General features: G+C 47.7%; 3 protein-coding genes across 3 annotated transcripts; all 3 read right to left on the reverse strand.

Annotated features, from left to right (window-relative positions):
• Positions 1-536: 536 nt before the first annotated feature.
• Positions 537-889, reverse strand: N7537_002538 (short chain dehydrogenase/reductase family protein; the record flags this gene model as incomplete). Its single annotated transcript, XM_056893596.1, has 2 exons — positions 537-612; positions 672-889. The coding sequence occupies 2 exons, from the start codon at positions 887-889 to the stop codon at positions 537-539; spliced, it is 294 nt and encodes a 97-aa protein (XP_056758591.1).
• Positions 890-2,219: 1,330 nt separating this feature from the next.
• Positions 2,220-5,765, reverse strand: clcA (putative C6 finger domain protein; the record flags this gene model as incomplete). Its single annotated transcript, XM_056893597.1, has 4 exons — positions 2,220-2,514; positions 2,585-5,001; positions 5,087-5,329; positions 5,379-5,765. Coding segments are annotated over 4 exons (3,342 nt in total), but the record flags the coding sequence as incomplete, so codon positions are not given.
• Positions 5,766-14,342: 8,577 nt separating this feature from the next.
• N7537_002540 (uncharacterized protein) lies at positions 14,343-16,415 on the reverse strand (the record flags this gene model as incomplete). The annotated part of the gene is made up of 3 exons (XM_056893598.1): positions 14,343-14,633; positions 14,718-16,165; positions 16,391-16,415. 3 exons carry the CDS (start codon positions 16,413-16,415, stop codon positions 14,343-14,345), a joined length of 1,764 nt encoding a protein of 587 aa, XP_056758593.1.
• Positions 16,416-17,337: the final 922 nt, after the last annotated feature.

Raw genomic sequence — 17,337 nt, forward strand, 5'->3', positions numbered from 1 at the left:
TGATGAACTGTCGGTGCAACAAGTGGAGCGAATCAAAATCGCGGTGAAGCATCGTGCACGGACCAACATGGGGCTGGTTCACTTCCAAGGTTCTTCACCCAGCCATCTATACTCCGTACAACTACAAACTACGGAGTACTCAGTACCTCAGATATACATCGAAAAAAATACAGATGATTAGTCCAAATTCATCTAGTCTGTACTTCTCGGCACAGGGTACACTTCAATGCCTATAAAGAACAAGAATCACATGCTAGCCGCAGGATCACTAGCAACCAAAAACAGTATATTCAATTTCCTATTATTGACCATAACAGTGCAATATATGCACTAACCCACCAAATAATACTACAAATATATAGACACAACACCCCATCTTAAGTATTAAGCAACGAATCACCCTGATCAGCCCTCCTTAATTTCTCCAACCTACACCTCAGCGAATACCGTAACCACCCAGGCAACGTACTAATTTACTTTGCAATCAACCTAGCAGATCCAGTAACATTAACGTGCCCATTCTCGGCCTTGAGAACTCACTTAACAACCTCCTCAGCAACAGCCTCAGGGTGAAGAAGGGCATTAAACCAAGTATCTTCAGGAGTCAAACCCCTAATAAGATTCGTCCGAGTTAAGTCGAGTGTAACTAGCACAGAACGAGTCTTAGACACATAATAGTGCGTAACCAGCTCAGCAGCAAGTTCCCCGTGGAACGCAATAGCCGCACGTAGACAGCCTTCGATGTTGTCGGGTAATCAACCATATTAAGCCTAACAGTATATCCAGCCAGCGAAGCAGCATTGACAACCACACCATAATTTGCCTCGAGCATTTCGGTCAGGGACTCCTGCGCGAGCCAGTAGTGGGCCAGCGTGTTGACTTCAAACATATAAAGCGTCTAGGCTAGTGTTGTTTTGAGGCATTTTGAAGATACCCATGTTGTTGATTAGGATGGTGGGCCGGCCAAATTGACTACAGATCTTGGACGCTACGTCTGCTATATTGCTCCCGCAGATTATGTCGTATCGGTAATGATGTACGCCGCTCGGTAGCACGTCGACCATCGCTAGCGGGGCAATATCTATGTATACCATCCCCAGGGCTACATAGTAAGCTGACCCGTGCCTTTAGATTGGATCATGATCAGCACAACGTGGGGAAGCCAAGGTCCGCGAGCAGCATGCATTTGCTTTCTTGATGATGATATGGTTAAATATAAGCGTGGTTTATTCTCATTAGACCTTTGAATAAATTTGGTTTGATATCGGCCAGCCCGGATAAAACCATGGAAGCTGAAACTGTGGGAGCGGAAGGGCCCACAAAGCGCCATCATAGTCCGGTACTTCCAAACTTGTGCATGAGCCATGAACCCTAAAGCCTCCATTCCCAGTTTACAACATGACCAAGCAATATCAGACTTCATTTCAATTGATCTGTGTTCTGTCCAATCATATAAACCAATGAAAAGAAAATCTACAACAAACAAAACTCCAAATACAGCCCAAACTGGAGAATGAGGTATAAATCAAAACACCAAAAGCCAACCACGAAAATGCAACCCTCTGCATTGAATAGAAAACGATATGGCGCAGCCAAATCAACAGAAATAAGTTGGCATATTGTAAGAGCATCCAAAAAAGAAGAGCCAACAGACGTATATGACCTGGGATGCATGCAATGTAAGCAAAATAACCACACAAGACACATTACAATAACTCCATTCCCGAGACGTATCTCCACGAAGACCGTCGGAGGAAGGACCGTCAGAGGCACGAAATCCTTTCGGCCCCAAAAACAAATGTAAAAAGAGAGAAAAAGGAAAGCAAAAAAGAACGAGTCAAAGCCAATCCAGTCCAGTGCAGTCATTACATCAGGGAGGCAATGAAAGAATGTGGAAGACTGCTCAACGTATGAAAATAAGCCACACCAATCAATCACCTCGTAGAAAGCCCATGTAATCTGATCTTCTCTCAGATGCACGAGTGCCGAGTGTTGAATCGGATAGGGTTGGGGAATCATCAATGAAAAGAACCGTATAGTGCACAAGGTATAGATGACAGACAGATAACGTATGTCGAGCACGGAGGGGCTCGGGCTTAAAAGGACAGGGACAGGGACATGCATGATGTGTTCATAAGGAGATAGGGTATCAGATATTGGGTTGCAAAGCCCACAGGAACGGGACAAAAAAAAAAATAACCCTGACGCTAGATGCACATTTAAGGGAAGCTCATGCTGGTAGTTTGGCTGCTCAGACTTGGAGTGTGACTGTTCAGGCTTGGGGTGTGGCTGCTCATGCTGTTGGCTTGCGTCAAGTCAGGAGGATGATCGAAGATCTTGATGTAGATCTGAGTGAGAATGCGAGCATCGGCACGGAGAGTGGGGGATATGTTTTCACTTTGGATAAGGAAGCCTATGGTGCGGACGAGGAGACGGTTCAGTTGCTCTGGTTCGACGAGCTCCTGTAGACTTGACATAAAAGTTGCAGATAGGACGAGCATATTGCCAAATTGTCTGCGAAGAAAGTTTGTTAGTATCATCTCTATATCCGATGCCCCGGAACGGGTGTCAGAGGATTCCTTACGCATGGGCAGTGCCGAAGATGTTGGTAACGACCAAGCGATGTCCACCTACACCGTCAAAAGCCTCTGTGCTCTTGATAGCCGATTGAATGCAGATGTCGCAGGCAGCCTTCAGCTTCTTCGGCAGTTCGTGTAAACGGACCTTGGGTGGCTGCCAGTCAGTGGAGACTGCGGCCGGCATAGAACCCATCTCACTAGACATACGCGCCATTTTCGGAGCCCGAGCGGCGCTGTGTAGCATTGAAGGGGACAACTGTTGCGATGTAGGCGAGTCCACTAAAGACTGACCAACTGGACCCACGCGGGCACCTGTGTGGCCGTAATGCAGGGCGTGGTAGAGCAGAGGTCGGTGAATAATATACCTCGCACCGTAATACTTGGCACGCATGCGAGCGGCGTTGATTTCGTTTGCCGGCGGATCGTTTTCCTCCCACTGCATGCTTTGTGGTAGGCTTTTCCGCCAGAGGTCGAGGTTGAGGCTTAGAGCCTCTTGAACGGTGGATGACCATCGTGTCTGACCTTGCTTTTCGACCTTGTATAAGTCTGTATGAACACGATTCAAGACTTTACGTAGATGAATTTGAGCAGAATAAAACAGCATCATCATCGTTTGGGGAGCGTTGAGATCGTTCGGTAGAACGAGTGTCCATTTCCCCTTTGGAATAGCCAACCTACCCTCGGAACGGGAGATGCCACTCGCTGGAATGTCCAGCTCTGCGAGAAGATCACTCTCCAATTGCAGACAGGTCCAGTATGCGAAGTTGTACAAGTCCTGCGTAGCCCCCTCTTCGAGTCGCTCATATCGTTTGGTTCTCACAAGAACCTGGCAAGCCCTTGAGGCCTGAGAAATCCAACTGTGACTCTGGAAGGGATGGGCCAGCTGGCCGGCATAAAGACCAGCAAGCAAGCCGCACTGGACATGTTCCAGTTCGTTGCCACCCTGCAGATGGCCCAATATTGCGGTCGCGTACCCATAGAGGGTCAGGCCAGGAATGGCCTGATAGTTCTTAGTGTTCCCTTGTTCATCATGCGTGTTTGTCACGTCTCTCCTTGACAAGCCTTTTATGCCTTCGTTCATTGGAGCGGTTGAGAAAGATTGACCAGGAGACTGAGTTGGCATAGCATAAAGAGAACTCGAAAGCGACATCTGCATGGGCGCCGAGTCAGAGTTTGCGGGGGAAAGCACACCATTAGTAACGTATGTCCCATTTACAGTCGGCGGTGGGACAAATGGTGGCAGCGGGGAAGGAATGTACTGGTGGAGGTAGTCAACCTTCTTGTCCATGATAGGCCCAGGGAGAGGGGCATGAGCTTCGCAAATCGCTCCGAGGGCCAGGCACAGCAAGACCATGGCATTGTCAATATTCTTACCGACTCGTGGCCGCGGCAGGTTAGAGACAGTTTCCATGAACTCGCCACGCACACCCAGGTTGTCGTTTGACCGCCTCCTTTTGGCTGGTGGAGGACCATCGCGAGCTAGTCGTGTGTAATTGGAAGTCGAACTCGGTGAGGCGCTGGGGCGGCAATAGCATCGGATAAAGCAATCGATCTTGAAATTCAATTCACCTTCCATAAGGAATGGGTGAAGCTTAAACATGTGCGCGACGTAGCTCTCATAGTAGCGCCTAGCGGTCGCAGCATCCAGGTTCAAATTCCCAGCTTCGTCGATGTCAACGTCAGCATTCGGTCCTGCGCCATCTCCATCGGGCCGGGCCTTTGTGTCACCGCCACTTATTGGTAATTGACTGTCATCGGCAGTGAATGAGATCTCGCCTTGGCCGTATATGCTGATGAGACCGCGCTCTTCCTCCAACCGCATCACATAATCTTCGTCATATTCAGCAGGGTGTAGCAGCCTTTTAATTGATGGCCACATCAATAGCTTGTGAGCTGCAGTAGTGTGCTCTACTGGAATGGAGAGCTCTCCCTCAGCCTCTTTCTGATCCTCGAGCCTCGGGTCCATGGGTCCAACATTTTGGCCAAATTTCGAAACGGCTGCATCCTGACTACTCCCGGGGTCCAAAACATTTGGAGTCGATACCTGGGTCGGAGGCATCTCGGTTTTGAGAGGTGGATCCTGCTTGATGACCGGCGGCGGTGGTGGTGGTGGTGGCAGGAGGGCTGGACGTTCTTGGACAGTCTGAGTTGGTTGTTTGACCAGCTTGTTGAACATTTGCCCTTGCATTTGCTCTTGCATTTGTTTTTGCATTCTTTCGAAACGCTCATCCATACGGTTGGCTCGCTCCTCCATGCGGTTCTCTATCTGGGAGAGCCGGTCCAATACCAGCTGGGTAGTCTTCTCTTGTTTGTGCGGCGGTATCTCTTTGTAGACACAGCCAAGGTTGTTCTCTTTACAGTGACTGCAATTCGGTCGTCCCTCGTCACACTTTGCTTTCCTAGCTCGACATTGATCACAAGCCTGTGTAGCTCGAGTATTAGTAAGAAAAATAAAAAAATATAACCCAATTTCCCCGAAACAATCATCTTCTACTAGTTCAACATACCTGCGTAGCTCTATTCGCCTTGCGCTGACGAGCTCCAAAGGTCTGGTTTTGATAAAACGCTTGGTCGTATCCAGCAGGTGGTGTAGCACTCGCCATTTGGGCACCGGGTGTCATGAACTGTGAAGCAGGAGGCAGAGCGCCCGAAACGGGTGTATGTTCAGCGCTGTTAATCTGATCCGGGGGTGGGTAGCCCATACGAGCGCGATAATCCGGTGAGCCCTCGTGCGGCGCGCCATTCATCGGCTGGTGGAAGTTTGGGTGGGGGGGGGATTGGATCTTGCGGGGAATGCACGGGCGCATGTAGGGGCAGGCCATGGCCATTTGGGCGACCATATGGGCCTTCCGATATTAATTGTGGCAGCTCACGGTTGGGCATCACGGGGTATCCTGGTGGCTGAGGCGGCAAGGGTGTCTGGGAGTTTGCGGAGGAGCGGCGGGAGTCGGAGGAGTGGTTGTCGAAAGTCGGTGGGTATGAAGGGCGCCATGAGGGCTCATATGCTGTATGCGGACCCGGGTGCCCATGGTGCCCGTCCGGAGGAGGCATGCGATTCATCGTAAATGAAGGGTCCAGGTAGGCGGAGGTTTCTAAAGCTGCCAGGCGCGGCTTGTGTCGCAAATAGCCCGGGTCCTTGGCGCCGAGTATATCTTGGGTGGCCAATTTACCGTCGAGAAGCGATTTAGCTTTAGTAAATTGGGACTTAAACCAACATGACGCTCTGAGTTGGAGTCGAGGAAGTAGGATGAGGGGACAGGAATGGCGGATGGTAGATCTGATGTCCGAAGAAGCGAGACTTGGAACAATGAAATCAGGTCGCGGCGTTAAAAGCCTGCGAATCAAATTTGTCTAAAGCTCCGAGTTTCCCAGGTCGCAAAAATGCGGTGGTGATGTCGCAGTGGGCAACCGAGTGTGGAGCTAGACAAAGAAATAGTCAGATTACGGCGATGATCCGACCAGGGGGCCCCGTTAGGCCGAGATATGGAAATATCGAAAAGAAAGAGAAAAGGGAGTCAAAATAGATCGTATCCACCCCGGCTCTATATCAGATAGATCGCAAAGCAGAAGTACTAAGGTTGGGCCACAAGGAGGGGAAAAACACCTGAAGTGCAAGTTTGGAACCTTGGGAACACATTGGATGTACTCCGTACGGAGAGCCCAGTAACTATACACATGGGGTACGCGGTACGTTAGGTATGGTAACTCTGTAATATAACGTACCTGTTGCTTTGGGTAGTCGAATACCATGAGACTAAGTGGGGGTGGTTGGGACGCCTAGGGTACACCTTAGAATTGTAGATCCAAGGTAATTTCAAGCTCAAGGTAACAATGTCAAAGTGTCGACTTCCAAGGTTTAAGGTCCTTTAGTCATCGAAAAGAGAACTATGGAAAGAAGAAAGAAAGAAAAAAAAGACAAAAGGGCAGAAATAATATAAACTGGGGGAGGGGGGAAACATAACATAATAAAATTCACTGTTATAATTACGCCTGTAGGGATCGACAGGTGTGTTTGCCCCTCCCTAGATTTAAATACATACTCTCTTTAGAATCGCGGTGACTATCAAATACCCAAAATTAAATAAATAAAAATCAAATTAAGAAAGAAAGAAATCAGATGACTTTGGCATTTTCTAAACCCATTAAACCCATTTGTCACATATATAATAAGCATATACACTATACACCCCTGAGAAAAGAAGCACAAAACTCCAATACAGTTGACAGGTCTGCTTTCCGGTTCTTTTTCTTTTTTCCTTCTGAATTTAAGAAGCAGTGGGTCCGGCGGCTGGGAGGAAATATGAGATGGTCTGCAGAAAAGAAATTAATATCATCCTAGGATATGGATACAATATGCATATGTGTCTGTATACATTGGGAGTAGGGATATAGAGATACCCCATCACTAGATGTAATCAGACTATGGAATCCTATGTAAGTGCTATGATCGAAGCTAGGATCCTCCGCGTGGAACGGGGATCGAACTTGCCGCCCGAAGGTCAACCACTTCGCTGGGAAATGCGCCATGCAAGTTAATTCACCCCAGTTATGATATACTGATTGGGAACTGCGCTTAGTTACGGCTTTGGGGCCTCGGCTTAAAGTTTAAGGACATACAACATAGAGCAAGAAAAGTGTTTGAGGTTAATTTCTAACTTTTTCCCAATTTACATCATACTAATCTGACCAGTGAGTCGGATGGAGATCGCTGCCTAGTACCCAGGACTCGGGTACTTTTGGAAGACATCAAAATATAGATGTCACAATCAGTCTCCAAGCTATGATTCTCTTCCAAGAGAACATAGAGATTATAACCGAGAAACAGCAATGGAGGTGTATACGTGAAATATCCTTGAACGCCCCAAGCACCCAATGACAGTCGCCGCACTGGCCGTCCACTCGGTCATAGAACTTGAAACCACACACAGCTTGCAAGGGGCGCTTGATTTTTCCAAAACACCAACTCAACACAAACTCTGTTCGAATTCGATGCTCAAATCAGTGGATATATAGCTCCAGATCGGCGATGTTCGAAGAAATTTTCCAGCCCCCTCCCCCCCCCCCCCCCGGCACGACGCACTCGTCATTTGAAGGGATAGTTTATTCCGTAGCTACCAGCGAGATGGTTGACCCGGCTGATCAGCAACCCAGGGCTTTGGGCACCTTGCTCTCCGTGGACTGGGCTGTCGTTTAATCCAGATACACTTTGAAGGGCATCCACTTTCGAATGACACTTTGACTAGTGAATTTGGAATGTAGTTATACGTACTCCATACAAATAATATACAATAGTTATAGTTATCTAGTTACATGTAAAATATGCCACAGTGGACAGGGGAAATAGAATTGTAATTACCAGAAATTAATACGTGACGTAGTAAACCGGGTTCGGGGTTACCCGTCCTCCGTCCCATGGTTGACGACAGGAATCATCCACGGGCTCCAGGGGTTTCTAGAAACTATCCTTGTCGGAGTCAATGGAGTAGAAAAAGTGGATTGGAATTGACGTGCCCCATTTAACCAAGACATTTTTGCCCCGTAATATCATGGCACCAAGACGAATACGTTCATTGTGCTCATTTGCTTCCCACCTTAGGCAGTAGCACAGTTTACCCCTGGCTTGATCAGGATGCAGCTCACGGCCTCTGTGCCACAGAAGACTCAACGGTGTTTCCCAGTCGGAGGTCTTTTGAGCGAGTCAAACGCACAGATTATAAGTAGCACAAGCACACAGCGTTGCCCCAGCATTCCTGGGGGAGTTTTTTTTTTTTTGTTATTGTTATTGTTGTTTGTTTCTTTTGACCGTTTCAAGTTGTGTCTTGGTGTAGTCCTCCGTTTTAATCTGCTAATAGTCAGGCTGAAGGTTTGAAGGATCGTGGCGGAGCACAAGTTCGTGTATACGGAGTACCATTGCAGTGGGTAGCGGTAGTGTACGGGAGAAGTGTGGATGGATACACCATTTAGGGCTACTTATAGTACAATAGTGCTCGATACGCGTGGAACCAAGGTTTGGTGAGGCGATTATTTCCTTTGTTTGATTCAAATCCTTCGTAATATCGAGAAGTGGTTCTCCCATATCAAGGAGATGCTCAACATAGAGCTCATGGGATTTGGCGTGCATGAACGAGATCTGAGCTAAAAGGTTGGAATGAAAAACAATCCAAAGCTAACCTTAGTACGGAGTAGCAAAGTCCATTCTTTCAATGGTGCAAGCAGGGTATCTTATTGGTCCATTACGAATTCCAAGACATTTCACTCGTTGACAGCTAAGTCTTGCCACCGTTAAGGGGCTATCAGGGTTACATGGATTCTAATCACGGGCCCTTCCACTTAGCATTCAACGTCGACAAACGTACGGAATATCCAATCTGCGTTCCGGTTTTAATCTGCCCTGTCGATCTGCCGTTTCCATTCTCCTTCCACTATCCTGCTCCCTGGGTTCGGGGCGGCGCATTGGTTTAGATATTTAGCTCTCCGTTGTATGTGGCTACGCATCGCAGTCAAAGTCTTGATTCTAGTGGACATAATGGGAATTGACACGGGATTCTGTGGGGCTTGCCTAGCTATTCTTGTAGAGGAATGAACAAAGTACCAGGCAGGTATCCGATTTCCACTGGAGGCCCAATTCCTCTCCCCCAAACCCACCTCAGAAGTCCTACATAATACATCGTAAAAGCAGACCTAGGCTCCAAAATAACATGGGCCTACAACGTGCAGGTGGTAACTGCACGCCATGCATATTGCAGTATGTCGATAGCTGGAATAGAGTTTCCAGAGTCATTAGATATCCAATGGCGAACGCAAGGGGCAACCATACAACATGACATTATTCACTATCAAGAAATCCAAAGCCCAGCCTCTCAATAAGTAAATGGCACACCTATGTCATAGCCTGAATTCCAATACTATTCCAATACTGAACTATCTCAGGGCCTCAATCCCTGAGCTCGCACCGCAACGCCAGGCTCGAGGTTCCATTCCCATTACAATCTACCCATACACTGAGTACTAAGTATGCTGTCGCTAGAATTAGAAATTAGAATCATGTAGTATTTTTTTTTAATGTACTGCATAAAGATTTGGGTTCGAGAAATACCAATCCGAATTAGTATGGAGCAGATCTAGCTCACATCCAATCAGGACTGAAGGGTCACCTTCACAAGCCTATTGGAATGGCTCCATACGGGGAAGATGTAGGCGATCTTCCCCCTTGACAAAAGAATTACTACATATATCGAGGTGAGGCAACACGGAAGGTTGCATGGTCGCGAAATAGGTCCAGTTCCTCGCATCGGACTGAGACTGATGTAGGCAGTAAACAGGATGCAGTTTACACCTCCAGTATCTCGATAGGGGTGAAACAAGATACATGTGTTTGTGTTACAATATCATCGACAATATATCATATTGACGTGGTTATCTCCATCATATAATGGGACTGGTGAGATACACAGATAGGCAAGTATAGCCTAGAAAGGGAGTGTTGACACACGCCAAAGACAAAATCCAGAACCAAATTGCAACCGCAACCCCAGTCTGCCTCTCTCTCTCTCTCTCTCTCTCTCTCTGTCTCATTCTTAGAAACAGATCACGGGAATAATGCAGAGCGTAGGTTCTTACTAGTTTACGGAGTTTGCATATTCTGATTTGCATTTCTGGAATCCTTCAAAATCCAGGTAGAGGTCGTATGTAATGCCAAAAAGCCAAAAACACCACAATACTGGTAAGTAAAATCAATGGACAGTACGATATCTCAATATCCTTGAAATTGCAAATTACTGGGCCTCATCGGCGACCTAAGCGCGTGATTCGCTCACTTTGTCACAGATCGGTGCCGCCCGCCTCAGCTGAAATGTGATCACCTCCATTCTCCCATAGTAGCTGGACATTTGATTTGGTCACTGTACATTGGATGATCGGTATGCGAGCAGCCTAGACGCGCTTCGTGGGCCTCTTAGCTGGCATTATTGAAAGTCCAGAACGAACTCTGCATCTCACGGGACACAACATGATTCTTCATGATCGGGGCTCTCCCGCTCCTCTGCATAGCAAACGCAAATTCGCAAATCTGCCAGGGCTCATCTTAAAAAGGTGGATTTGGTCCTACCAATCGATTTGGAATCTGGTGTCATTCGTTCTCCGCCCATCCCCGCATGCACGACACGGTTTGGTTTCATACCTCCACGCTCCACAAAAAGGAAATGTGATGTGTACAGATTGTACAACACAAACTTTCACCGTTCGTTGATATCTCTTCTCGACTTTGCGTGTGCTGTTACCACAGTGATCTGTGCAACTGATATATCAACATTTCTGACTTGCCTTCCCGGTCACTGAGGCCTGACTGGATGCCATCCCACGTGGGTTCGGTTCCATGTGGTCATAGTGGAATCTACCTGACCTATTCCATTGTTGAGTCTTCAAGTCTGGAGGACTCTCAGACCCCTCCCTACTTGTCATATCCTGTCGTGGTTCACTTGCCTATCACACCAGCCCCGCCAGCTCGCGCAAAACTGTCGCCCTCCGCAAGGTCATCGAAAACAAGCAAGGCTCGATCAGGCCAGTTGCATAAGAAAAACAAACCTCCTTACACTGCAGCATCCCTTGAGTAGCAATCTAACAAACACCTAAGGCTGAAATACCAGACTGAGCTCACATGAACCGCTGGTCCGTTCGCCAGATGCAAGGGAAACCCAAAACAACAAGTCTGAAGAACAAGACCAGCGTCCTGACCCCGATCGGTTCTCCTGCAGAGGCTCTAACCCACCATCCAAAAGTCACAAAAATCACAAAAGTCAAGATTCCAACCAGGAATCCTCTAGTCCCGCGAGCTACTATCAATTCCCTTTCGGCAGGAGAGAACAGGAGAGTCCGGTTGGATTTCGAACTGGGCGGGCAGTGTCAGAAGTTATTGGTTATTAGCATTCTCCCACCCTATACTCCGTATTCCATATACTCCATACTTCGTACTACACCAAATTAAACCAACCCGCCGGGCCGCCAACGGCCTCTTAGCGCGGCTGTGTACCTTGCCGTGAAGGACGAAGATTTCAATCACGACTATAGGTACCCACTGTAGTTCACCTACTTTATGCACACCATTCACACACAAGTCAGGGTCTTACGTGCTGAATATGGAGTATTGATGTAGGTATTGCCCTATTAGGCAGTAGTCTGCGGTTGAAGTTGAGGTTGTCAGCCTCCAAGGGGTACTTACCTACACATATACATCCCCCACCCCACCGGCTCGAAAAAGCGACTTGCATACTTTTTTTTTTATCGGAGATCAAACAACCAAATGCCTGGATGAACGAGTTTATTCTGATCTCATTCTGATCTCCTTGATAACTGAGTCCAAAACTCTAACTCTCTTTCTCTACAAGGAGTCGTACCCCATCCTGCGTATTTAACGATACAAGCCTTTCAATCACATCCCAGTCAAGGAACAGTGTTTAAAAGTACTCCGTCCATCATACACTAATACCCCCCTAGCCTGGTCCGTTCACTTGGTCCCCGAGGACCCCGAACCTTTTTCAATTTTCACTCTCCACAGCCTCCACATTGCCTTTTAGGAGAGCGGGTACATGCCATACTTTTGCTAGCCCCATCGGGCAGTCCTCCGTGTCGAGGTTTATTCGTCTCTGAAGTTGCTGGGGGTTGAAGATCTGCTAGGCGGGTCAGATGCCAGATTTGGGTTTGTTTTGACAAAGCGCACCAAGCGCGATATTTTCATATGTGATGTGATTTGATTTGCAGCTGGCAGTTGTCGATTCCCGGGGGTTTTGGTGGTTCTCGGGGGTTGATTGGGTTGGGCGAGGCGAGAAGGGATGGAGTAGCACCTTCTAGTCTTATTGGATAATCGAATTTATAGAGGTAAAACGCGGAGAATGGACGGAATAATTGAAGTCTTGATGTTGCTCGGACTTTTCAGGATTTCATGGTTTGCATTAAATGGTCAGTGCTTGACCTGAAATACTCTCTATGTTATACCTACCTTACCTACGGAGTAGAAAAAGGAATTGAATGTCATTACATGAATATATCTTCACATTCCTATCTAATATTCATGGATATGTATACTTTTATCTTGAAATCCGTTGATGTATATATATACCGTCAAAACACATAATATATATGGCAACCAATATCAATCCAACCCCATCAACAAAGAAACCCCCTTGTATATCCTTGCCCCTTGTGTTATATTTCTCTCTTTTCACGGCATCCAACCAGCTCCTATCTCACCACACCAAGACCGATCAAACCCCTACCGAATACGTAGAACCAAAAAGCCCAAATGAAGATCCATTACCACACGCGACTCTCACCGCACCTAGATATCAATAGCTCACAGCCATGCACGGAGTACATATATTGTACTCCGTATACACAGCCTTATCCCGATCCTGGCGCAATAAGCGAACCCCGTAACCTGGAAAGTTACGGGAGGGGAAAGTCGGATCTGTCCAGCCCGGACTCTGCAGCATAGGAAACGTGTGTCTACAACTTACATTCAAAGTACCTCTGCATAGTTAGTACAATATACTAGTACGAAGTACATTTAGAAATTAATTCGTATTGCCAATATACAAATACGTATGTAGCCTATCATGTACCCGCTCAGACAGCCAAGAACCTTGAAAACCTTGAAAGCCCCCGATACGGACATATCTCCTTTTTATCTTTCCTATACTTAATAAAGTCCGCACATGGAAGAAATTCATGAGGTTCACCTATATCTACTGTACTCCGTATATCATGCACATACATAATCCTACTTTGTACGGAGTATGTAGAAAAAAACTATAAAGAAAAAAGATCCCGAAATACCACCAAAAAGGGTCTCAGCGCCCCTTAGCTAACTTGGTACTGATCCACTCTCCCAACTACGCCATACACAGACCAAAGCAGGATTTAGAAGGACTATCATGTCGATATATCATATTTTAGTTAGTTTTTGGCTGGTCTGGAACCCTGTCGGTTTTTGTTCTGTCTCTTTCTGGGTGTGGCGAGATTCGATGATCAGGATTGTGGAGGTCATGGGGTTGGGAACCGAATATGTCCGGCGCGTTGGTCTGATTGTTTCGTATAAAATGAGGACTGCGAGGGTGGTCTCACTCTGACAAAAGTACCGTTGAGGGTTGGGGCGAGGTAGATTTTTAGATGGTGGATTGTACTATGTAGCTGGAATGCAATGGATATGAGGTACCACAGTGGAGAAGAGTTTTTACTGAATAGATGAGACAGTCCCTGGTTTATGTTGTAGATACTTCGAAAACATGCATAGAGGATTCGCGACTGTTAGATTCTCTCAACTGATGACCAGTGCAACAGAATTCCAAGTCATCCAAGTCAAGGTCTCGCCGTATTCATCATATCAAACCACGCTGTCCACAAGTATAAGAAATATGTAAAAATTCCTATAATGAAACCGTTGCGTGGCATATCAAAGCACAAGACAAGACCCCGAATCACCCATCTAACCACTCCCCAGCTGAAAAAAAGGAGAGCACGTAGTACCCGGTATAAATAGCCCGCCACATGCCAATATGTTCAAGATCGTAAATAGTCAATATAATCTGCTTTAATTGAAAATGGGTATGGGTAAAAAAACGGGGTGGAGGTTGACACAGCAAGCGCAAAAAAAAAAAAAAAAAAAAAGGCCCCAAGATTGCTGCGCCGTATGTACAAGATGCATCGCTTGAGAAATGCCAAAGGCCAGAGAGTCAAAAGCATATCCACACGGACACCGCCATGCATACTCTATAATGGACGCTCTAAAGGTAATTCTATCGGGACTGGGACATCGCCTTCGCGGCGTGTCTGTCTCAGCTGGTGATGGAACAGTTGCCACACACCCTTCAGCGCTTCTATGCGGTCGTTGGTGTCGAACAGGTCGAACCATCGAGTCCGCTGAAGCTTCAGCACATGCCACGGCTCACCTTCGGTTGTTGGGAAGGTGCTTTCGCCGTTGGTAAGGATGTCCAAATACCGCCTGTGGACGCGGAGGTGGAGGATTGAGACGTGATGATTGATAGATGAGATCATGTAAATCTGCAAAAAAAAAAAAAAATGAAGGGTTAGCTCTGGCCAGCCGTAACATGCACAATATCAATGAACAAGGTAGGGTATCCATACATCATCAAAGGGACTCTCCTGGACCTTGCCTATCTGCAAATAACTCATCCGCTTATCCCAAAGACTAGGCCCAGGCTGCAGGATCTTCCACTTTTCACTGGTAGTAAGTCTGCGCATAGCACTCGGTCTCCGGGAGAGAGACGTGACAAATGGATGCTCGAACCTCTGACGCTTGGAAGCGTTACCCGCCTCCTGGACAGATGGCGTGCCTTCTTCCATCATTGAGTCCGGCAGGGACATCCCGTGTCCATGGTTAACGAGATCATCCAGGATCCCGTCGTTGGGGGCGCCTCCAAAGCGAGGCTGCATGGTCCACCATTTGCCCTCACCGGGTCGCTTCTCCACTGCGCCTTCGCGGGCACGCTCTTGCGCCGCAAGAAGCATGCCACCCACTTCCCGGAATAAGTCACTTACATCGCCAATCCCGGTCCCGGGGGCCTTGTCCGCAGTGCGGAAAGACGTCTCAGGTCGACACTGTGAGATGAGAACGGGGCCTTCGAGCATGCCGCTCCGCGCAATCTGGCGATCTCGCGGGGACCGCGAGGACTGGAATGTTTGCCGGACGGGGAACAGGAGGTTCTTGGTGGTTAACCGTGGTTGGAGCGTGGGGACCGTAACCTGGCATCCGAATGGCCATGCGGCCATCTCCACAAAGGCTCGGATTGTCTCATCACGCATTTCATCAGGCATTTCGGCCCCGTTGCCAATTCGACGGCCCGTGTATACAGGGACAAAGGGCCGCTGCTCCTCGCCAACAATGCCGTTGCTCGAAGGCGCCGCTGACTGTGTTTCATCCAGATCCATTTCACCGTCTGTCAGAGAATATCTGCCCTTAGACTCCTCCGCATCCATCTGCATTGTGCCATCCTCTGCCCGTTCCATCTCAGATGGGGGTGTGGGATCAGGGGTGGCCGGACGCTCGAAGTAATTGTCTAGGCTAGTATCCCAGTATTGAGCCATGTGCTCCAGCCCTGTCCAGAACTTCCTTGACTGCGTTATACGAACCCGGCTGCGGCCCTCACGCGGTGGCAATCGAGCCACCTCACGGAAAGCGTCGTCTTTATCCAACGCCAGCTCTTTTTCCAGGATTTCGTATCGTTCCTTTGAGGGATATGGGGCTCCGTTGTCCATCAACGGTCGGGGGTTGTCTTCTGTCGGTTCGGTGGTATCCTCCCATGGCAAGGGGGCGAGGGGGTGCGAATTGTCTTCGGGGATCATGTGGGCGACTTCGACGCCTGTCTCCAATTTTAGGTTCAACGGCTTGAAACGCTCCACACTGATGTCCTGTGGCCGTTTGATGTCGGCCAGGAGGTCGGACATCTCCTTAAGTCTTGACTCCGACTCATTTTCGAGAACATCGGATAGGTTGTAGACGGGGAAATCGAGAGGTGTCGGGTCAGCGGGGGGTCTGCGTTCCTTCTCCGGCTCTGAAGTGGCGGAGGGCAAGGCTATCGTGAAGTTGTGTTAGCTTGCTGAGACTGTCAATGTAGTTCGTCCATCATTCAGGTGTGGTGAACGGATCTATGATCGCATAGAACTTCAAGCCACACCCAGGCGATCCAATCCAACGTGGCTGCCCAGGTGAACTTGTTGACATTTCAACTTGCCACAGGGGTATGGCGGGGGAAGGAGGGGGGAAAACATCGAGGGGTAGCAAAAGGAAGATTGCTTACCCAGCCCAGAACCCCAGCCAAACATTTTCTTAATCACAGATCTAATGCAAATGCAAATGCACGTTTATCGCAAAGTTCTAGTTCCCCAAGGTCACATGGGAACAAGATGGGGAGGAAACGGGAAGGCGGAAACGCAAAGGCAGAAAAGGCAGAAACACCGAGGATAAGTTCAGGTAAATAAATAGACAGAAGATGTTGAAATCCAAAAAAAAGAGAAACAACTCTTGACGAAAGAAGAGATGGGAAGAAGATAAAAGGGACCGGGGGGACTTTTGCAGGTGGGGAATTTGGCGGGAACATTCGTCCCTTCAGCCTAGGGTCTCCGACTGATCTGATCTATATATTTCTACCTACATATATCTTATGACCTTTAACTGATGACCTGCAATATTCATAGGTGCATTCATCAGGGCATTCATCAGGGCATTCATCAGGGCATTCATTAGGGTCAAGAGATAAGGGTTGAGGAATGTTCTTACCCTGAGTGTGGAGGTGCTATGGTGCTATGTATCAGCAGTTAACGCTCTCTATTCCATACTCCGTACTTCGTTCTAGTACTGTATTCTCTTCTTTTTTTTCTCTTTCTTTTTTCTCTTTCTATTCTTCACTTATCATTTTGAATGCTATAAGAATGTGGACTCCTTATATATCCACCTGAACACGGTCACATGACTCTACCAAAAGAGGCATTGCTACGATTCCTCAATGTCGAGGATACAGTACTCCCCAACTGCAAGACCTGCAAGACCTGCAGGACACCAACAGCTGGAATAGGCAAAAAGTAAAACCTCAGGGAGTTACCCCCAAGGTTGTATTAGTCTAATTTTCAATGACTCTCTCGCCAAACCCGAAACTACCCTGTTTCGTCCCTGAGACATGATACACTTCCCCCGCTCAAATCCTACCTAGGGAACTACAATGATGAGATTGTGCACGTGCAAAGAAGT

Source organism: Penicillium hordei (assembly GCF_028827395.1).
Source record: "Penicillium hordei strain IBT 12815 chromosome Unknown utg000001l_segment0_segment0, whole genome shotgun sequence".
NCBI lineage: Eukaryota > Fungi > Ascomycota > Eurotiomycetes > Eurotiales > Aspergillaceae > Penicillium > Penicillium hordei.